The following is a 22,645-nucleotide window of genomic DNA, read 5'->3' on the forward strand; positions in this document are numbered from 1 at the left end:
GTCACCTCACTCAGGCCACTGTACACAGGGGTCATGTTTAACTGTTCCCAGGGATTGGCTCACTGATGCCAAAGGCACTCAGAGATCCTTGGATATGTGGACAAACCATGAACAAAACACTGTGGAGAGAAGAGCAACCTGAGAGAAGAGCCAACACACACATGTGCTCCCACACAGACTCCACAGGGCACGTGAGGCCCAGGGTGTTTATAACTCCTGTGGTACAGACACGGTGATCTTTCTACTGAGAGACACAGAGAGAAGATACCAGACACAAGTCTACCAGGGTATTTCTGAACAGTGTTCCCAAAGGATCTCAGGATGAACTCGCTTCCACTAGGAAGGATCAATTGCTTGCTCTCAGAAGGGCCACCCAAATACTGGGCAATACAGCTTTTAGGCCAGAAAAACCACAGATGGGACAGGCTGTGATTTGCAAAGCCACCAGATTTCAGCAGCTCTGTGTGTTGCAGGTTTGCACGCTCCTTCTTCTTACCCTGATTCAGGGATCTTTGTCTTTCTTGCCCTAAGCAGACCGGTGATGCAGAGGGACAAGAAATAATGGAGCCACCCTCTTCAGTGCCTCGTAGCCACCAGTGGCTTCCAAGCAGTCCTCTGCTCGAGGATGGGAAGACTCAGCGGAGATGAAAGCCATCCTCTCCCATATCCATCTACCTCCCCACCAGAGCTTTGGTCTTTTTCACTGGGATAGATTTGAGCACCGAGTCCAACAGCCACACAGTGGCTCTGGGCACGGTCACTCGGTGGTCTGGATGTACACAGGGACAGCCAGCATGGTGCAGGGCCCGTCCGAGCCCGCCTGCAGCTCTGCCAGGGCCAGGTTGGATGCCATGCTGCTGGGCTGCCCAGAGACAAGGTCCGAGTCGGCAGCTCCCGACCCCCCAACCACGATGGACAGGACGGCGTCCGACTGCTGGAAGGGCTCTTTGTCGGGGCCCCCCTCGGGGGGGCTCTCCCCGGCAGCGCCGCCGTCCTTCAGCTCGGCCAGCCCGGGCAGGGCCAGGCCCGCCTTGCGCCCCCCCCGGGCCACCCGCTTCTTCTGGGGCTTCCTGAGCTGCAGGTCCTTGTCCTTGGGCGAGCCCAGCCGGCACTTGTGGTCCTTCATGTACTTGTGGCGCGTGAAGCCCTTGCTGCAGGTGGGGCAGCGGTACTTGTAGTTGCCGGTGTGGGAGCGCTGGTGCTCCACCATGTGGGCGCGGCGGCTGAAGGACTTGTTACAGTACTGGCACTTGTGGATCTTCATCCCTGCACAGGACAGAGCTGCGTTAGAGACCCACCCAGCCCTCCACGGCAGAGCTTCACCTCCTCTCCGAGGAGATGTTCCCTGGTGAATGGGAGATTGCTGTGCCAGGCAAATCTGCAGGCAGAAAAGGGTGGGTGGCTACAGCTTAAATGGCTGTGTTTAACTATTGTTTGTAGAATCAGAGAATATCCTGAGCTGGAAGGGACCCACAAGGATCATCCAGTCCAACTCCAGGCCCTGCACCCTGTCCCTCAGAGCGTTGTCCAAACCCTCCTGGAGCTCTGGCAGCCTTGGGGCCGTGCCCACTGCCCTGGGGAGCCTGGTCAGTGCCAGCCACCCTCTGGGGGAAGAACCTTTTCCTGAGATCCAACCTGACCCTGCCCTGACACAGCTCCAGCCATTCCCTCGGGTCCTGTCACTGCTCAGAGATCAGTGCCTGCCTCTGCACTGCCCCTCAGGAGGAAGCTGCTGACTGCAAATAAATATTCACAGAATCACAGAATCAGCTGGGTTGGAAAAGACCTGACAGACCATCAAGTCCAACCCTTGATCCAACCCCACCGTGGTTCCCAGCCCATGGCACTGATGCCACATCCAGTCTCACCTTAAACACCTCCAGGGACAGTGGATCCACCCCCTCCCTGGGCAGCCCATTCCAATGGCTGAGCACTCTCTCTGGAAAGAATTTCTTCCTAATATCCAACCTAAACCTCCCCTGGCACAGCTTCAGACTGAGCCCTCTTGTCCCACTGCTGGTTCCTGGGAGAAGATATCAACCCCCACTTGGCTCCCGCCTCCTGTCAGGGAGTTGTAGAGAGTATTCTTGCCTCAAAGAAGAGGATTAAAATACCAGAAAAACATGTCAGGTAATTGTGATGAAAATGCAAAATAATCTTAAAGTATTATTTTTTCCAAGTGTATTTGGTAAGTAAAGAAATTTTCACTTTTTTTTCCTTCCAAATTATGGGAATGTGCAGTCTGAAACAAACCATAACTGCACTGTCAGCACATCCCAGCTGATCCCACTCTGCAGGGCTTTGGGAACAAGGAAAGGCTTTTAGTTTTACCCCAAGAGACAAAAGTCTGAATGTTCCCTAGGGCACAGGAATAAATGATTTGTCTTTATTAGGGGCAGGAACATAATTTTTGGAACACAGAGAGAAGGGAAACAAATCCCAAATTCTTTTGCATGTGAGATGGGACTAGGGAAGAGCGGACAGAGCACTCTGGATATTGATTTGATAGCAAACACACTGAGCAATCAGCTCTTTTTCAGAGTTTCACCAGCAGGCCCTGCCTACATATTGTCTTAGAAAACAGCCCAAAGCTTAGACATAGTCTTAAATACAAGCTCACTTAAACAGGCCTGCAGCAACACAGACTAAAAAAAATCTAAAGCTAACTATTTATTCTTCTTTCTCAAGCTGACTCCTTCCATCACATGCTCCTGCAGCACCACAGCAAATCCCAGTCCCTGCATTCCCAACCCCTTACCTGAATGGGACAGAATGTGAGCCTTCAGCTTGTCAGGCCTGTTGAACTCTTTATTGCAGCCCGTGTGGCTTCTGCAACAACAACAAATGCTGGTGAGCAGCATGAATGAGTTGGGGATCGATGTATAAACAGATCCTGGACCATAAACAGATCCATAACCCTTCTCCTTAGCAACACCCAGATGGCTCCCTTGGCAGGAGCTCAGCTCCCAGCCTTTCTGGGGAGGAACAAGGAATAAGCAGGCTGCTACAGGGACACATGGCTTTTCCTCTATTACACACGGTCTGTGTCTCACTATAAATGCTCCTAAAACCAGCAGGTTCAAGATCCCAGCTGGAGACAGAAGTACTTTGGAAGGAGCTACAAGGTGGCTGGAGCAGGGAGAAGCCAGTCAGACTCGGCTCTCTCAGAAGGTCCATGGCTGTGCCCTGGATTTGGAGGTGTACCTTCCAAACCTGGGTTTTTCTGGCTCTCACATTAGGTTCTATACTGCCAAGTGCCTTTGGAGAAGTGGCAGCTGGGGAGAGCCCATCATTCAGGCACCCCTGTGCTCCATGGTCAATAATGCTCCTGCTCTGCCCTGGTGCTCCCCAGGTGCTCCCCAAAGCTTCCCAGGAAGGCAGGTGTTATTTTGCAGGGCTGATGAACTGGGATGAAATGATGTGATCCCAGAGGATGACAACAACAAAGAACTCCTGGGTTCCCAACTCAAAAGCCCGGAGCATTCCCACCTCCCCAAGAAGCAGTGGGTTGGAAGGTGCCTCAGTGTACCCTGGGGTACCTGCAGGAGACATCCCTTCCATCCCAAGCCCTATCCCCACCATGCTGGAGACCCACTACGTACGAGAAGGGACATTTGTACTTCTTGAAGGGCTCGTGGATCAGCATGTGCCGCTTGAGCTTGTCCTTGCGATTGAAGGCGGCGTCGCACACCGAGCACTTGAAGGGCTTCTCACCTGGGCAAAAGAGGGGCCGAGAGTCAGGGATGGTCCAGCCACACAGGGCTGCTCCAGCCACGGACAGGATCCACCATGGTGGCTGTGCCCAATATAAACTTCCCCAAACTTCCCTGCCTGATGGGTACAATCCATGCTGCACATTGCTCCTGCTCTCCAGGGCCAAATTCCACAGTTCTGCAACCACAGGAAGGGGGGGTAGCCGTAAAACCTATATTATATAAGTTTCTAGTATAGCTTGTTACTACCTTTGTACAAAATTCCTAAAATGCTCTTTATCATTCTTCGTTAAGAGCTTCGACAGAACGAGGTAAAGGGTTTTTTCCATCTGTGAAAATGTACTGAGAAAGAGATGTAACACCTGATATAACCAGTCAGAGCTACTCAGGAGCCTTGAAACCACTCCAGAAGGCACGATACGGTGTCAAAGGAGATGAGGAAGAGGAAGAGAAGATGAAAATGGAGTCCTTTTGGGACCTCCGACTCAGATTCAGGAGGTGTGTCAAGGGCATGGTGAGGGCAGGGCTATGGGAGGGACAGTTTTGGAAGTGGGTGTAACCATTGAGGTAATGTCCAAATATTGTAATTAGATCCTGAATATTGTAATTAGATGATAGTATAAATTTGTAAAGCCTGTGCAACTCAGTGTGTGCAAAATATTCCTGTGCACCCTCGGCACAGGAGTGCTTTTTGCCTTTTAATACTCAAAAATACTCCAGAGAATTATTTCTCCTACTTTAAGGCATCGGGGAAGCCACCTGTGTGTCCCACTTCTAACTGGGGCAGTACTGGGCACGAGGCTGAGGCAAAACCACACATGTCCTGAACTCACGTTCCTACAAATGACTCAGAGTTATTCCCGTTATCAGGAAAAGAGCCAGGGGCACGGGGCAGCCAGGCCTGTGGCACAGAGAGGACAAGCACTGGGAGCTGTGGGAGCTGTACCCGAGTGGATGTGGGCGTGCAGCTTGAGGTAGTGCTCCCGACGGAAGAACTTCTTGCAGATCTGGCACTTGAACTTGCTGCCCCCGCCGTGCGTGGGGATGTGGCGGCGCAGGTACCTCTCGCAGGGGAACACCTGGGAACACACAGGAACAAGGCTGAGCCAGCAGGACACACCTGAATCACTCAGCTGGCACTGCCAAGGGAGGTGTAGCCTGTGGAGAAAACATAAGAATCACAGAATCCCGGTTGGGAGGGACCTTAAGGATCAGATAGTCCCACCCCCTGCCATGGGCAGGGACACCTTCCACCGGACCAGGTTGCTCCAAGCCCCGTCCAACCTGGCCTTGGACACTTCCAGGGATGGGGCAGCCACAGCTTCTCTGGGCAACCTGAGCAGGAAATTCAAGGTGACTGCTTTCTCAGGAAGGATGCGCTGAGAAAACCTTCAGGATTGTATAAGGAAAATACAGATACAGTGCTAAAAACAAACTAATAAATAAAACTCCAAAACAGAAAGCAAACAAAAAAACCAAACCAAAACAACAAACAAAGCAACACCCCCCAAAAAAAAACCAACAAAAACCCCCCAAAACAAACCAACAAAACAACCCCCCCCAAAAAAACCAAACAAAAAAAAACCCCAAACAAAACACTAAAAAACCCAAAGCCAAAACTTTCTTATCCTTAAGAGACACATAATCTGATACCTTGCTGTTAATTTTGTACTACCACAGTGCTGAGAACCAGCATCCCAGATGGATGCCCAGTCCCCCAGCCAAGCCAGCACTAGATGTGCTGGGCAATGACCCCCTGTAATTATCACCTTCCCACACAGTTAACCTCACTTTCTGCTTCCTCATAATCTGTTACCAAAGATTCCCATTCATGATCTTTATAAAGCCAGGAAGAATGGCTCCTTTGGCTAATGGGGATACTGGAAACAGCTGAGGGAATTCCTAATGAACGTGCTGCAAGCACACCTGAGGGGAGCACAGGAAAACTTCAGAGTTCTGGCACCCAGACTGTGCTCTCACATCTCTAGAAAACAGCAAGATTAGTATGAATTCAAACAGAAGTAAAAAATACTGCTGCAGGTAATGGGCTCTCAAACCCATCTGCTGCATGCTGACAGTCCCAGCTGGGCTCAGAAGGGCACCTGTCACCTGGCTGAGGAAGTGAGAGAAGACAGGTAAGAAAGTTGGGTTACTAACCATGGCAGGAGTGTGTTTCCCCTTCCTGAGCTACCTCAGTACAGAGTGGTCACTCCTTTGAGATTGTTCCTGCCCCCACTGCAGGATTTTCATTTCCTTTGCTATAAACAGAGGAGCAAGGGTCCAAATTTTAGTCTGGATTTCAAAAAATAATTCATCAGAATTCAAACCCCACAAAGTTCTGTCCCTCAAATCCCCTCAGGGGCTGTGCTGATGAGAGCATTTCCAGCCAAAACCTACCCAGGCATCGTTCTACTCCCAGTCCCATGGCTCAGACAGGTTTCTCTTTGCCAAGGACACAGAGCACTCATCCAAAAGAGAGGAACGAGGGGGAACTCAGAGACTTGTGTGGCAATGGGAGATGAGGATAGCAATGGAGGTGTAGGAGCTCCCACAGGACTTGGAGCTTTCTGTGCCCAACCCTTCCAGCCAGATATAGCCCAGAATGACAGGTCAAAGGATTCCCAAAGCCAGCCTTGCTCCTCTTGGTACACTTGCTTTTAAAGAAGGAAGGACAGCAGCCTAGTGTCCTGTGTTGCTGTGGGAATAAGGGAGCTGCCCTGACAAATGCTGTTCAGTAAACAGGACCCAGGAGAAAAGCCAGCACTGCAGGGAGGAACATACTCTGTGTGAGGCCAGGGGTGCAACCACCTCTGTCCCCCTGGAAAGCAACTTGTGGGCACCTGCCAGTCCATACTGAGGTAGAAAGGGAGAAGAAAGGGAGCTGAGGTTTCCTGTCCCCTCAGAGCCCCTGCCAGGTGTCCAGGCCTGGCTCAGGGAGGGATCACCCACCCACCTTCTGGCAGTGAGGGCAGGGGAAGTTGTGCGTTGCCGTCTGCAGATGGTGCTCCAGGGCTTCTGGGGTGGAGTATTTATTGACACACTTCACACACCTGGATGGGGAGAGAAAGGACAGAGCCTGTGAGCAAGGCTCCTCAGCAAACCCCACACCACTGCCCAGCCCAGCCACCTTCCAGGGTGATCTCTGACAGGGTTGGTTTGGTACAGAAAATAATCTCTCAGGTGCTCTGAAACCTCAGCAACCCACATGCCAGCTCACACTCACACTCAGCACCCTTCAGAGGGGGAGATGCTGGAAAACTGGGTGGAGAAGCCTTTAAATTCCAATGCTCTTCCACACAGACATGTGCCATGGGCACGTATTCCACACTGCTTCCTCGTGGAGACAAGCCCTAAGTACTGACTTCACCTTACCCAAAACACCTCCTTCCACCTTCACTGCTTCCATTTTTATTGCTCCAGTGAAGGAGCTGAGAGTGAGGGTACAGGATGACAGGGCTGACATATCCTGGCAATATTTCAGCTGGAGAGCTCTGCCAAAGCTGACAGAGAGAAGCACCACCAGCAGTGGGAACAGAGGCACTCACAGGGTGTACCTGCTGTGAAACCCCTTCTCCTTAGGTCAGACTAACACCTCCTCAAACAGAAGCAGGGCTCTAATCTCAAGGATCCCCACTAGCAAGCTGCAGGATGAAACTCCATAGTGCAAGGATAACTGGAAACCATGGACTATGCAAGAAGTAGCAGATATTTATTCCATGAAGCTCCTAGGTCACTTCAGTGTCTTCTGGGCTTCCTAGTCTTCCTGAACATCTCTACAGGCATTTCAAAAGTTCCAGGGAGGTTTTTGTAGGAGTTCTCACCCTTTCTCTCTATACTAGTAGAAATGCTTCCCAGGGAACAGACCCTTTTGCAGCAAAGGATAGATTTTTTTGGGACACAGCTTCTACAGCCCACACTCCCTTTGCTGCAGGTGTTAAAGAACCACAGAAAACAGGCTGAGAAGGGGCTTCCCTGGGTCTCTGATCCAGCCCATGTGCCCATCTCGCTCTTGACTGGAGGACTTGCAGTGACAGGATCTTCCCACATAATCAATCCCAGCCCTTCACTGTTGTTCCAAAAGCATTCACTGAATCACACAATCAACCAGGTTGGAAAAGACCTCTGAGATCATCAAGTCCAACCTATGACCCAACACCACCTGGCCTACTAAACCATGGCACTAAGAGCCACATCCAGTCTCTTCTTAAAAACCTCCAGGGACAGTGAATCAACCCCCTCCCTGGGCAGCCCATTGCAATGGCTCAGCACTCTGTAAAGAACTTCTTCCTAATGTCCAACCTAAACCTCCCCTGGCACAGCTTAAGGCCTTGTCCTCTTGTCCTACTGCTGGGAGACTGACCCTCATTTGGCTACAACCTCCTGTCAGGGAGTTGTAGAGAGTCAGGAGGTCTCCCCTGAGCCTACTCTTCTCCAGGCTCAACACCCCCAGCTCCCTCAGCCTCTCCTCACAGCACTTGTGCTCCAGTCCCTTCCCCACCCTCGCTGCTCTTCTCTGCACCTGCTCCAGCCCCTCCATGTCCTTCCTGAGCTGAGGGCCCAGAGCTGGACACAGCACTCCAGGGGTGGCCTCACCAGTGCTGAGTCCAGGGGCAGAATCACTGCCCTGCTCCTGCTGCCACACTGTTCCTGAGCCAGCCCAGGATGCCATTGGCTTTCTTGGCCACAAGAAGGCCACACATTCCAAGTGCTTGGCCCTAGCAACCATCTGGAGGGGCCCCCCACTTGCCATCTGGGTGCCCAAAAGAACCACAGCCACTAATCACACAGGGCCCCCTCTTCCCTCTAAGGACCCCACCAAACACACTCTGCACCCACTCACTCCTACAAGCCTTGTGAGCACCGATTGCTACTGTACTTGTACACGGCCACGTCCTTCTTGGGGCTGTGCTGGGGCAGCAGGCTGTGCGAGTACTGGTGGACGCCCAGCTCGTACAGGGAGGGGAAGTCCTTGCTGCAGAGGTGGCAGCGGTAGCTCAGCTCCTCCTGGTGGCTCTTGATGTGCTCAAGGAAGGACTCCAGCTTCTGGAAGGTCTGAGCGCAGGTCTTCACCACGCACTTGTACACCTGGGAGAAGGGAGAGCGGCTGGAGCAGCACGACATGGAAACAGCCAGGGAAAACCCTCTGCCTACAGGCAGAGTGGCCCTCCTTTTTGGGAAGAAATATGGACTCTGGGGGCACTCCCCTGAGAAAGCAAGGCGGGACAAAGGGGTGTTGGTGTGAGGGCCCGAAACCACTTGGGCGGTGAGACCACAACACCCCAGTGGTGACTGTCCCACGACACCTGCACCGAAAACTTTGGACTTCATAGAGTTATCGAATCAGTAAGGCTGGAAAAGACCTCCAAGACCATCGAGTCCAACCTCTGACAGATCGCCACCTTGTCAACTAAACCACAGCACTAAGTGTCATGTCCAGTTGTTTGTTGAGCACTTTCAGGGATGGCGACTCCACCACTTCCCTGGACAGCCCGTTCCAATGCCTGACAGCCCTTTCTGGGAAGAAATTCTTCCAGATGTCCAACCTGAACCTCCCCTGGGCTATCCTAAACCACCTGGCACAGCTTGAGACCATTTCCTCTCATCCTGTCCCTTGTTGCCTGGGAGCAGAGCCCGACCCACCTGGCTCCACCCTCCTGTCAGGGAGTTATAGAGAGCCAGAAGGTCCCCCCTGGGTCTCCTTTTCTCCAGGCTGAGCCCCCCCAGCTCCCTCAGCCACTCCTCATATGACTGACTCTCCAGGCCCTTCCCCAGCATCCCCAGTGTGTCTCTGGACACACTCCAGCCCCTCTATGTCTTTCTTGAAGTGAGCAGCCCAGAACTAGACACACTTCACTTCTTTGCTTCTTTTCCAGCCACCCAAACCTGCTCGGTTGACTTCTCACTCAGCAGGGTGGAGGCAGAGGAGCTTTTCAAAGCTGTCCAGACCACACAGCTACAACCCTGAGGGCTGAGCTGCATGGGAAGCACTGGCAGCTTTACAAAGCAAGAGGCTCAGGACAGACCCTGGTGCCCTATACAATGCCCATCCCAACCTCACCACCCCACAGGGCACCCTCTGTCCCTACCTGCTCATTCTTGTGCTGTGTCATGTGTGATTTGAGCTGGAAATAGGTGTTGAACTTGCTGGGGCAGAACTGGCACTGGTAAGAGCTGTCTATCAAGACAACCTGCTTGGCCTCCAGTTTGCCTGCCTCGCTGTCCTCCAAGGGGCTCAGCTCTTGGGGTGGTAGCATGGGGTTCCTTGAGGGCTGAGGCAAACCTGCAGAAGGGGAGAAAGTCACACCCTGACATGAGGCAGCTCTGAAGGTTGCTCTGAGAGCCAGGTCAGGCCAGGCTCTTCCTCCCTTTCAAAGACAGATTCTTTAGATCTCACTAACAGGGTGGTTTTAAATTTGTCAAGAGATACATCAGGGCTCTGACTACCGTGTCTTCCTCTCCTTAACCCATTCCCTTTTTCCATGGATATAACTGTGCTTTGTGGAGCAGTCAGAAAACAGGCCTCCACCAGTGAACCAGAGCCAGATTTACTCCCATTCCAGTAGGAGACAGGAGGTTAAGATCCAGCCAGCTCAGTCCATGATGTCTGCAGAGGGCAGTTCCAGTGAGGCCTTGTCATGACATTGTCACTGCCCTTACTCCCCTACCAGGACTGGGGCCACCAGCAGAGAGGGCACCCAGACACCAGCAAGGAGCTCTTCTCTGCCTCAGGTATTTTCAGGTGGCTGCTGTGGCAGATCCAGCCCAGGCATAACATGCATGTTGCAATCAAGCAAGGGCACTGGGCTACCTTAAACCACTGGGTTGTCTAGCCCCTAGACCAGAGCTGTCAGGGGTGGCTCATGCACCTGCCAGACAGTGAGAAGGGGAAGACACCTTGTCCTGTCTGCATGCACATACTGGCACAGAGTTTGGAGTCACTGTCTCCACCAGCACTGAATCCACTATGGCTCGGGGTACAAAAGGATGCACCTGCCAGCTAGACCTGAGCAAATGAAACTTGCTTAGTGTGAGCTGCTAAACCCCACCCAGGACTGCAAACAGCACACACAGCTCCCACCTCCCCTCCCTCCCCATGTGGAGGTGCAGGGACCTGCAGCCTCCTCACATCACTGCCCTGCCCCACGCTCATGCCACCCCCAGACAGCAAACCTGTGTTCTCCTCGTCCTCTGGCTGGTTGGGATTCAGGGCCATGACCTGCACTGTGATGGAGTTGCGGGAGATGGTGCAGCCCAGCCCTGGAGGCCACACTTTGTGGGTCTGCATGTGCTTCTTCACGTTGGACTTCTGGGCAAAGGCTCGGCCACACACGATACACTGGAAGGGCTTCTCACCTGTGTGGCTGAAAGCAGAAGGCACCAAATCAGCAGCTGGTGGAGACAGGAGGCAGCCCCCAGGCAGGGCCTGTGTTGGGCTGGCTGCTGCAGGACAGTGCTGGGCACTCAGCTTGGCACATCACACCTGGGCCAGCCAAACAAGGGCTTTGAGACCTCATTCACCAGAGTAGGTGGACTGTGAGAGGCCACTGGTGAAACCAGCCAGACAAAACACTTGTGGTCTGGGGATGACAAGGGGTCAAAGGAAGAAGTGGGAGAGGAAAAGAGCTCTGCAGCAACATCAAGGCATTCACTGTCAGGGTCTCTGCACAAATCTTGGGGACCCTCATCACTTTCTCAGGTGTACAAGCCTTTCCTTCCCTGCCGCCCTTCCTTCCCCTGCACACGTCTCTTCTAGCTTGCAGACATCTCATCTCCCTGAATTTGCTCTCTCCTGTCCAGGGCAGAAAGGTATTTCTACCCTGCCCTTCTGCTTCAGGAGAAAGACTGGACTCCAACACACACAGTACATCACGTGAAGAGTCCAGGCTGGGTAGGGGTACAAGCCCCCCACTTGTTCCCTCTCATCTGTTCTGAGTCCAGCAGACTCTGCCGGGGGAAACTCTGAAGATTTCAGCTGCCTGCTGCCAAAGAAAAGCTCTCTTATAAGAGCTCCCTGTATAAACACTGAGCTTGGCTTAGTTTGCTAACACCAGCAAACAGCAAACACAAGGGCTACAGCTTGCTAGGGAGGCACAGAAAAGGGAAGGGCATGGGCAAGCAGTGGAGATGCTGCTGCTCTGGTGATCAGGTGACAAGGCTGTCAAAGTCTCATCAGTGACGGAAACAAGCCTCCAGTCCCACCACATCATCAGCACGAAGGTTACATCCATGATGCAGTCTTCACCCCAGTCACTGGGGAGGTGTCCTGGAATGAGAAGGATGAAGAATCCCCTCCCACTGCAGCACAGATTCTGGACTGCACAGACTTCCTCAGCAGAACTGTGCCCAGCTCCACCCCAGCCACCCTGCTGTGTCCAGGTCAGTGGCACTGTTACCTTCTGATGTGCTGCTGCAGGTCGAAGTTCTTGGTGAAGGCCTTGTCACAGTAAGTGCATTTCAGCTTGGAGGACTTGGGTTTACCTGCAAGCAAGAACACAGACAAGAATGAGACCACGTGGCACAGCCCTGTCCCCACTGTGTCACAGGGCTCTCACCCTGAGATAGGACTACTCAGGACCAAGAAAGGGCTTATGAAAAGGTAAGATCTGCCTGGCCAGACTGGGGAGAGGTTATGGGCACAAACATACATTTAACATAGCCTGAGCCAGCTCTAGTAGCACTAAGGAGTGTAGGCTGGTGGGGCAGGGCATCCCCCTCAGGCATTGACCGCTCCCTTTCCACAGACCCTTCTGTGCTACAGAGCACATACTTTAAAGGCATGTTGGACATTGGGAAAGACACAGGATTAGAGAGAGGAAGGGCCCCAGCTCTGTGTCTGCTGTGAACTCACCAGGTTAGCCATCAGCCAGAGCACATGCACATTCCTCCCTTCCAGAAGGTCAGTCAGTCACATCTTCTATCTACTCTGACGGGGTCTAAACCAACGGGGAACAGCAGAACTGTGGGCTGCTCTAGGAATTCTGGACTGACACCTGCAGCATGCATGGCCATTCTCACCTCTGCAAACAAGGTTAACTAGGATCTGTATGGTTGTAACTCCAGAGGCCCAGCCCTCCTGGGGACAAAGGCCATGTGCCTTTCCTCTGCCTCACACCTGGGAGCTCCTGTGTCACCCAGCCGGGTGTGCTTGGACACCAGCAACGGGTCAGCCTTGGCTCTGGGGCTCCTCCATCCTGGGACAGGGCACACTCCTGTCCTCCCTCACCTGGGGACAGGTGTGTTTTCTTCGTTGACACACACAACAGGGATGGGCCTTCTCAGCCCTTGGAAAGACAGTGTCTGGGGCCAGGCCACATCCAGCCCACCAGCCCTGTGGCTGGACAGTCTTCTTGGGGTAGAACGAGCTGTAACACCTTACGTGGCAGATGTGCCCACTTCAGGTGTGATGCAGTAACCTCATAGCTGCAGAGACTCGGCACAGGTTTGCCCATGCAGCAGCACAGTGACAGTCCTTCCATGTGCACACACAGGTGACAGGCAAGAAGCACATCCACGCTTGGAGCTGCTTTTGGCAGTTTCATGCAGGGAATCCTGTTCCTCCCTCGGAGCTGCACAGCCAGTGCCACCCCTCGGGGCCTGGTGAGCCCGTGGCTCAGCAGCCCCCTCCAGGACAAGCAGGGTGAGTGCAGGGCAGGTGCTGTGAGGACACTCACCTTCCTGCAGCCCGCTCTCGTTTTTGCAGCGTCGAGTTTTGGCAGCAGCAGGGGAATCAAAACCAACCATGGGGCCTCCTCCTGTGCTGGTCAGGGCAGTGGGAGCACTGGTGCTCTTGGACTTGAACCCCTGCTTCCCAGGGCTGTACACGGGGGGAGAGGGGTACACGGGACTTTCCACACACTGGCTTGGTACCTGTGACAGAGAAATTCATCAGTGGGACAGGTTTGCTACACAGAATTATCCTGTGCCCCAACCTCCATCTCCAGCAACATCAGGCTATTAACCTGTTTGAGTTTTCTGCCCTCTGCCAAACTGGATCAAATTTCCAGTTCACCAGCCCAACAATGTGTCTCTAACCAAAGGTAACACCTTGCACAGTGTTCCTGCTGAACATCAAAAAGCATCCAGCAGTTATTACAGCAGGAAGAGTACAGCAAAGAAACACCAAATGAGCTGTCTAGTCCCTCACCTATAAGAGCTTCTTATCCCTCTGGAGCAGGTTACCAGGATTACTGCTGACCCAGTGGCAGGGATCTCCAGTGACCCCAGAGATTCATTTCCAGACCTTGTTGCCTGCCCTGGCAGGACTGAATAAGGAAAGCACAAGGAAACTCCAGGTGGCAAAGCACAACTGTTTGTGTCAGCACCAAGGTTAGAAAAGGACACTTAGATACAGAGGCATCAGTCTGGGGTGATGTGGTTTGAGGGTGTTCCTGCTGCCCACCCTGATAAATTAACATATCCAACATCTCCATCCACTTCTGACCGCTGGCACTTCCAGATCAGATGCCAGCTACAAAGATAAGGATGACAAACCTCAGCTACACCCAGTAGTTTCTGCTGTGAACGGCAATACAAATGTGGAGACTGCTAACAGCTGACCCACCAAGGCACCACTCTGCCTGTGCCTTTCTTTAGGAAAAGCCACCTTGTCAAGCTCATTGAGATTTAGACTGAATTTTTCTCTCCACATAAGCCTGCAGTGTGCAGGGTGGTGCTCTGTACCTCTCTGGGAGGTGAGATCCCTCCTCTCATCTCCCCCTCACTCCATACACCTGCAGGTATTCTTCAACCAAAACAAACACTCAGGTCTCCTAAACCTGTGCTGGCCAAGTCTCTGTCCCTCTTAGCTATTTCTCCTCAAAATCCCCATCATCTTGCTGACACCCTTCTGTTTAGTACCTTCTCCCAGAGGAAATAAACACTGTCAAATAACCTAACACATCTTCCTACACTCTAATTCCACATTCCTGAAGGCCAGGTTGGACGGGGCTTGGAGCAACCTGGTCTAGTGGAAGGTGTCCCTGCCCATGGCAGGAGGTGGAATGAGACAACACTTAAAGGTCCCTCCCAACTCATGATTTCTAGCCCAGGTGACTCCCCAGCAGCCTTGCTCGCCAGAAGAGGACGGATCCCTGGGGGCAGCCTTACCTCCATGGGCGGGTAGGGCTGCATGCCCAGCGTCTGGATCTCCACCGTGCTGGCTGGTGCCATGGGAGGAGGGGCACTGTACACTTCCACCACGCCAGTGGTGCCCCCGGGCTGCCCCGGAGCCCCCAGGCTCGGGGGGGGAGGCGGCGGGGGCTGAGGAGGGGGCGGCGGCGGGGGAGGCGGCGGCGGGGGGGGCTGGGACAGGTATCCAGCCCCGGCGTGCATACTCATGCTGCTCTGCAACCAGACAGGGAGAGACACACAACACCTTCAAAGTGCAGCAGTCAGGAGCTGGAGGGGCTGCTCCCTCACACACGTTCCCAATCCCAGTTCAGAACAGCACCTGCTGGTGTCTCCGCACAACACAGCGTGTCCAGCTCCAGGTTGGAGCAGATTGTGCTGGAGACTTGGCATGACCTACAGGTACACATTGTCTCCTCCAAAATCCAAGTGCTTTTATTGCTTTGTTTTTAAAGCTTTTAATCCTTCCGGTTACAAGGAAGATTCTCAGAGCCATGGAAAGTGTAGACAGCCTGGGGAGAGCCTAACCACGGGAGGAAGGGAATCCCTGGAGCAAACTGACAAGCGTCTGGAAGCCAATCATTATATGGGGCCTCAACAAAAACTGGAGAGACCACGTTACTAAGATCTGATCAGCCAGCAACAAGCAGGTTTGCCAACAACACCAAAGTGTGGGGTGTGGTTGACACACTGGAGGAAGGCACAGGGCACCCAGAGGGACCTGAAGAGGCTTGAGAGGTCTCTGTGAATCTCATGAAGTTCAACAAGGCCAAGTGAAAAGTGCTGCCCCCGGGTCAGGGCAATCCCAGGCACAAGTACAGGCTGGGGGAGAATGGACTGAGAGCAGCCCTGAGGGCAAAAGGACTTTGGGGGTGTTGGTGGATGAGAAGCCAAACATGATCTGGCCATGAGCACTTGCAACCCTGAAAGCCAACTGTGTCCTGGGCTGCATCCCCAGCAGTGGGGCAGCACCCCTGGAAGTATTCAAGGCCAGGCTGGACAGGGCTTGGAGCAGCCTGGTCTAGTGGAAGGTGTCCCTGCCCACGCAGGGGGTTGGAACTGGATGAGCTTTAAGCAAGACTCCCTGAGCCCACACCTGCCCCTTACCTGCACCGGGGGCTGCACCGCTGGCATGGGCTGGTCCAAGGAGGCAAAAGCAGACATGGCTGACATCAGCACCTCATCACTGACCAGGATGTTCCCCTGCACCAGGGTCTGGATCAAAGGTGATGGGGGAACGGTGATGTATGTAGAGATTTGCTGAAAGGGAAAAAGGATGCATTGTTGGGCAGCAACAGGACAAAATGATAACCAAAAAAAGATGACACTGCTTTTTGCTGAACCTCAGTGTCTCTGCTCTCACAGCCTCTGGTCAGCAGTGAGGCACAGTAATTATGTGCAGCTTCCTGCTGAGCCCGTGGGAGTTTCTAGCCATAACAAGGCAGCTTCAGAAACATCCTTCAGAAAGGAGGTAAAGAATATCACAGCAGCTGGTGAAAGTGGCCACTAGCTACAATTCAAATCAGGGGTTATTAAACCAGATATGCAGGACGAACTGGTCACAGACAAGTTCAGGCCTCTCCTGGGTGCTTGCCCCAGCTCAGGAAGATGGAGAGCTGAGGGAGGCTGCTCTGGCTGCAGATGGTGAACATTCTCATCTCTTTGGACAGGACTCGGATTATAGGAGGGGAGGGTACCTGTCACATTTTTTTGGGTGGAAACAACCTGTGTTTGCAGCCCTGGGAAGGAGCCATATCCACTGGGACTATGTTAACTTGGAAAAAGCAGTTGGTTTGAAAGCATTTTGGAAACCACCACAACTGCAGGCACAGTACATGCCCTGTACTAGGGAATCACTCTGGAGAATTCTCTATGGAAGGAGTTACTCCAGAGAGGACATTCCCTCAATGCTCACCACACCACATTATGTGGGCTTATGTGCAGGAATGTGAGAGGAGGGATGAAGCTGCTCTCTTCTTCTGCCCACGAGCCAGACCAAAGCCCAGGGGACAGCAAGAGCCATGGCCACCTGAGTACTGTGCAGTGTGACACTGGGGCTCTTCAGCACAGCCAGGAGATGAAACCCCTCCTGTCCTGAAAAAGGGCTGTCAGACTCTCATGCTGGAGGGGACCTCACTTCAACCACACGGTGAAAAGCCAACAGGACCACAACTGAGCCTCCTAGAAAAGAGGTCAGTCACGAAGCATCACTGGATCTAAAAGCCTCACCCCAATGTCCCTCCCTCCCAGGATCACAGCAGCAGGGCAGAGAGGCTCTGCCTGCACTCGGTACCTGCCGGCCGGCGCTCGGAGCCTGCGGCACCGAGGTGATGGACGGGGTGTACGCGCTGTTGGTGGCCAGAGACACTGTGGACAGGGACGGGGCACTGCCCTGGCACTGCTCTCTCTTGTGGGTCATGAAGGCAGGCAGAGAGTTGAACTGCTTCTTGCACTTCCCACAGAGGAACACGTCTTCGTCGTCTGCAAGGAAGAGGGTCAGATCACTGCTCCAGGCCCTCTCCTGCCACACCCAACAACCACAATGTAGGAAAACTGGCACCTTTTGGATCTCAGCACCTCAAGGACATCGTCATCCAGAGAGATCAGCTGCAAGGGCCAAGCTGTCCCTCCTCCCCAATCCCAAGTTCTCCCTAAAGACACCTGATGTGATTGAGCCCATCTCAGCCCTGCTCCCATGTACAGAACCCACCGTCTCCCTGGGACACACTGAATCCCACTGTCTGTCTTCTCATCCCAAAGACAGGAACAACCAACCCAGCCTTGCTCCTGAAGCACCCTCTGCTTTTTAGTCAAAGCAGCTTCTTCCAAAGCACCGACAATCTGCTGGCTGAGGCAGATTTTATTACTCAGGTTGCACAAAGGAAGAGAAGTAACTTGGATCAGGCACAGAGTCACTGTCAGCTTGTGTCCTAAAGCCACCCTTCCATGGGACTGATGTTTTTTGGCACCTCTGCTTGACACCCAAAGGAGAAAGAAGACAACCCAGTTACATGTCCTAGCTGAAATCTGCAGCGTTAGCAAAGCACACACCACTTGTAAACGATCCAGTTGGACTCACGAGGCTGTTTCTCCTGATTCACAGCCTGAAGCAGAACGTTTCTGGGGGACACAGACTGTAAATCCTCTGGAGGATAACTTGGTGTCCACCCAGCGAGTCCTAGTCAAGCACTGTGAGTACATTAATAACCAGTTCCCATATTCACTCACACAGATGAGATACTCAAGGGCTGGAGTATCCCCAGGAGATAAGGAATGGCTAATTAAATAAAAAATGTGAACAGTAACAAGTAGTGGTGGAGACAGTGGCTTCTCCCTCCCTTTGTGACTTTATTGGAAGCACATGGTCAAGTCTGTTGCCATGACCATCTCCAAAAGCTCTCTCAGGCACTTGCCCCTTCCTCCTGCTCTGGTCCTGCTGAGGGCTTCCAACACTTGTAGCAGCCCCTACACATCCAGCTGTTCTGGGATGTGCAGCACTCCCACCCCTCTCCTCTCCCAGTGCCACCAGGACTCACCCATGGGCTGGATGGCGCTGGAGGAGTTGACATTTTGAGCTGATGGATCTGTCACACCTCCTTGACCATCCAGTAAGGACTGCACAGCCAGCACTGTCTGATTATCCATTCCTGAAAGGAGACACAAACACGGATGGTGAATTGAACACAGCCAAACATGGAGTGCTTGGGCACTGGGAGCTTGCTCCCAGGTCACGGAGGGAAGCAACTCTGCAGCTGCTGCTCTCTCCTCCCACAGAGCCACTCTCACCTTCTCACCCTCTACTCCACAGCATCAACCAGCACACCACAGCAACACTCCCACCTGTCTCTGTAACTCCTTTGGCACAGGAAGAAAAGGGAAGAAGGGCAAGAAAAGCCAAAAGAGGGCTTGGTTTGCTGCAGAGAGGAAGGATGTTTACAACTAGAGCTAAAAAGCAAGTATTGGGATGTCACAGAGCAGCAGTCTGGGTGGATCTGCCTGGGGACACAGCGTGATACAGCACAGACAAAATCCTTGTGTGCAGCAACTCCCTCAGCAGCAGTGCTAGAAATGCCTCCCTGTTTTCAAGGCCAGCATTCCCGGATCTGACCAGACCCAGGGCACACACCCCCAGTCAGATCTGTTGTCAGAATCAGCTTACTCACTTTGGCACAAACATTTTTCACTACAGCTAAAATGTTCTAAAATATTCCAGATAAATACAGGAGATGGGGACAGCTCATCTGGGGAGACAACCTGGCCAGCAGCATGTGACCAGTGGATTAAGCCTGAGACACTCTTTCTTTACAGAAATCAGATGTAAAGGACAATCTGATCTGGGGATTTTTATGCTCCACTCCTCCCTGCCATTCCTTTATGACAAGGAACCCACAAATAAAACAAATGGCATGGCAGGGTTGTATGTGATACCTTGTGGATTAAGGGAAAGAAGACAAGTGGGGGGCTTCTTCAGTTGCTTTTCATTTTTCTTCACGTTCTTTGCAAACTAAAACTGTAAAGCTCTGAGCTCAGAACTATGTGCCCCAGTAAAAGCAATTCTGTTGCTCTGATTATTCCCAAGCAGGGAGGTGCAGACCATTCCTGAGGTGAGGACTGTTCCTGAGAAGAGAATAGCACCAGGAAGGACAGTGGAACACTGTAGCGGAGCCCAGTACAAGGGACCAGCACAGCAGGAGAACCCACCACTCCAAGTTCCTCTTGTAATCCTAAAATTTCTCCTGAACAACTGGGATGTTACCTTCTTGATGGGGAGTGCCCATATAATCTGCAGCCTATTAAAGATACCCTAAAAACTTGTTTCTCTGGCATCTCCAGTGTGAAGCAAGTAACTGAGACTGTGAACACCTGAGGAGAGGTCACAAACACTGCTGATGTTCCTGGTAGGGAGCAGAGCACTGTCCTCCAAGGGCACAAGCAGCTACTGGAAAGCAGCAGAACCCACTACATCTCACACTACCACAAAATTCCCACCATGCCTATGGGAAGCCTTTCACATAAATCACAGGGAGGCACAGCAAAGCTGCAGGTCCAGTTCTGCAAGCCTTGGCTTGCCTGGAGAGCTGGAGCCAGCCCTGCAGGTCAGCCCCGCCGGGAGAACACCGCTGGAATGCTCCTGGAGGATCCCGAGCCTTGCTCCACAATACACCTCCTCTAATAACCCCTGGGCAACTGCAAGGGCAGCACTGCAGGCTCCTGCTGCCACAGCCACACCAGAGAGTGAAATGGAGCAGCCCTTCTCCAGCTGAAATAAGCTAAAAGGAAAAGAAGGATCGAAAACTCAGGTTAAGTATAGAATGGGGATAATTAAGAAGTTTGTGCCAAGGGTGCCACTCTTGATGGGCCTGGCACTGGACAACTGGGTTTCTCTCTGGCACACAGTCAGATCTTCCAAAGAAAAAAGCCAAAAGACTTGATCCCCTTAAGAGGAAGAAGCTTGAGGAGAGGCCAAGACCTGAAGACAATGATGCAGCAAGATTGTCAATGCTGCACTCAGTCTCTTGATTGGGGAAAGAGGCCCAGGACAAGAGAAATATGCTGCCCTCATTTATTTGGCAATTCAGGCAAATGTCCCCAGAGTCCCTGTTTCACAGGGTAACTGCACAACACCACACTTCCCAGAGGGAAACCCCTGAGGTCAAGGTTAGTAACCCACAAACACGAGCTGGCAGAGTTACTTGGTTAAGCAGATGCTGTTCTCAGCCACCCACAGACTTCCAGGAGAAACCTTTGGATGGAGCCTGCCCTGCCTGCAGCCAGCACCAGTATGCAGGATGCTCTTAACAATCATGAAACTTAAAAAATCCAGCCACTTCTCTCCTGGCACAGCAGGAGCTGAGGTGCCCAGAGTCTGACAACAGCAGGGTGATTTGGGGAACCTGGGATAAAATACAGGACTACTGATTTGTGCTTTTTTTTTTCCCTTTCAAATTCCTCTCAGCTGGAGGTGAGAGTGTCCATTTCACCCAGGTGCTACTTTTCCACTGACACCAGCACCAGGTGCTTTGGTGACAGGTGAAGATGCCCCTGTGCCCCTCAGCCTGCTCTCAGCATCCACACAAATGCCAAGGCACCATCCACTTGTAATCATGTCAACAAGACAAAACAAACAAGCTCAGACACCAAAAGCTGCTAAAATTTGCTGAAAGGTTTTGCTCTCCTGAATTCTGCGAGGAAATTCACACCATGAGGAGCTGACTGCAGAGGAAACAGGGACCTGATTCTGCACAAGGTGCTGCCAAATGCACCGAGTAACCTCACAAAACAGAGAAATGTTTCTTCTCTGCTCCTCTCTCTGCTGCTGTGATCACAGGGGATGTTTGGAAGCGTGGGTGACAATCATGATGCCAGGCCTTCCACATCAGCTGTGCCCCCACGTAAAGAAAAATACATCTGTAATCCAGATTAAGAAATCAATGCCTGGGAAACAGTTTCCCCAAACAGGCTCAGACTGGCACAGCTTGACACGTCCAGGAGTCCCCCTGGGATGGCACCTGCCTGAGACAGTGTCCCAGTGCCAAACTGAGATGAATTTGAGTACAACCCGTTCACCCACACAACGGGTGCTCTCTGGGCTGTGCAGAGAGCACAGACACCTCCAAAATACACATGCAGGGGCCATCACTCCCTGGGCACCATCCCTGGGGCTGGCAGGGAGCGTGGCACAGCAGTGTGAGCCCCGGGGTGAGGGGAGGATGGGGGACCCCAGCATGCAGGGGGTGTCCCAGAGCGCTGGGCACAGGGACAGGGGGCAACGGAACGGGGAGAGGCACACGAGTCACAGGATGCCCTGGGGATTGGGGATCCTGTTTCCTGGGCACAGAGGGAGTGCCCCGATGTGCAGGGCAGAGGGGCAGGGAGGGCAAGGGGTGCGTTGGGGCATCGGGCACAGGGACAGGGATGGGATGGGGTGCCCTGGAGCGCTGGGCACAGGGACAGCGATGGGATGGGATGGTGTGCCTCGCGGTATCGGGCCCTGGGGCAGGGAGGGGCTGTGGTGCACAGCGTTCGCGGCCAACGAGGGCTACCCGGAGCACAGGGCACAGGGATGGGCAGTGCGGGCACGTCCCGGCGCACAGGCAGGAGGTGGCACCGGGCCGGGGGTCCGAGGTGACAGGGACACCGCAGGGAGCCGGGCACGGGGATGCTCGGGCTGCGGCGGGGGCTGCGGGCGGGGGCTGCGGTGCCGTCCCCGCCGCGGGGAGCGCGGGGGCACAGCCCGGGGCTGCCGGGAGCGCCCCACGCCGCGCCGGGCCGGGCCTGGCGGGGCTGCCCCGCCGCGGCCCACCGCCCCTCGCGGCGGCAGCGCCGGGCAGCGGGAGCTCGGGGGCGCGGGGGTCGCAGCCCGCGGGTGCCGGCGCGGCCCCGGCGCGGCCCCGTTACCTTCCAGCGCCTCGAAGATCGCCTGCGCCATCTTGGAGCGGCGGCGGGAGTGGCCGCGCCGCCAGGGGGCGCCCTCCGCCCGCAACGCGCCCTCAGCGCGGGAGGGGCGGGGGCGGCCCCGGGGCTGGTTTTGGGGAGGGGGGAGCGTTTAACTCGGTGCCGCCGCTGCAGCCCGCGGAGACCGGGCAGGCACCGCGCCGCGGCTGCCCCCGCCCCACTCGGGCTCCCGCCGCGACCCCCGCGCCATGACCGGGTGATGCCGGGCCAGGCCCTCAGCGCACCCACAGGGAGCGAGGTGGGCGGGATACAGTCCGCGGCGCCCATTGGCTGCGGGACAGGCGCTCCGCACCAATGAGCGGTTGAGATGGCGCCATCCGCGGTGATGGACAGGCGGAGCAGCCTATGGG

The 22,645-nt window shown here is 53.8% G+C and overlaps 1 protein-coding gene across 2 annotated transcripts; it reads right to left on the reverse strand.

The window, feature by feature from the left end:
- Window positions 1–192: 192 nt before the first annotated feature.
- Window positions 193–22,439, reverse strand: ZNF341 (zinc finger protein 341). Of its 2 annotated transcripts, none has more exons than XM_032704687.1 (15): window positions 22,239–22,439; window positions 18,377–18,487; window positions 17,134–17,321; window positions 15,948–16,100; window positions 14,820–15,056; window positions 13,385–13,580; window positions 12,107–12,191; window positions 10,884–11,074; window positions 9,800–9,993; window positions 8,590–8,798; window positions 6,667–6,763; window positions 4,660–4,792; window positions 3,603–3,891; window positions 2,759–2,829; window positions 193–1,266 (listed from the first exon to the last, which is right to left on the reverse strand). In XM_032704687.1, the coding sequence occupies exons 1-15, from the start codon at window positions 22,267–22,269 to the stop codon at window positions 758–760; spliced, it is 2,694 nt and encodes an 897-aa protein (XP_032560578.1). In that variant the 5' UTR covers window positions 22,270–22,439; the 3' UTR covers window positions 193–757. The 2 variants fall into 2 exon arrangements, with proteins under 2 accessions (XP_032560578.1, XP_032560579.1); XM_032704688.1 differs by having other exon boundaries at window positions 3,603–3,714; window positions 22,239–22,434.
- Window positions 22,440–22,645: the final 206 nt, after the last annotated feature.

The sequence above is a fragment of the Chiroxiphia lanceolata genome, chromosome 17 (genome assembly GCF_009829145.1).
Source record: "Chiroxiphia lanceolata isolate bChiLan1 chromosome 17, bChiLan1.pri, whole genome shotgun sequence".
Classification (NCBI taxonomy): Eukaryota; Metazoa; Chordata; class Aves; order Passeriformes; family Pipridae; genus Chiroxiphia; species Chiroxiphia lanceolata.

Excerpts from the sequence above, each read along its gene's own strand:
- ZNF341 (XM_032704687.1), bottom strand. The coding sequence starts at position 22,269 with ATGGCGCAGGCGATCTTCGAGGCGCTGGAAG. Across the intron at positions 9,994-10,883 it reads AGAGGACGAGGAGAACACAG|GTTTGCCTCAGCCCTCAAGG; the intron begins GTTTGCTGTCTG and ends CCCCTTCTGCAG. Across the intron at positions 4,793-6,666 it reads CCTGCCCTCACTGCCAGAAG|GTGTTCCCCTGCGAGAGGTA; the intron begins GTGGGTGGGTGA and ends GTGTGTTCCCAG.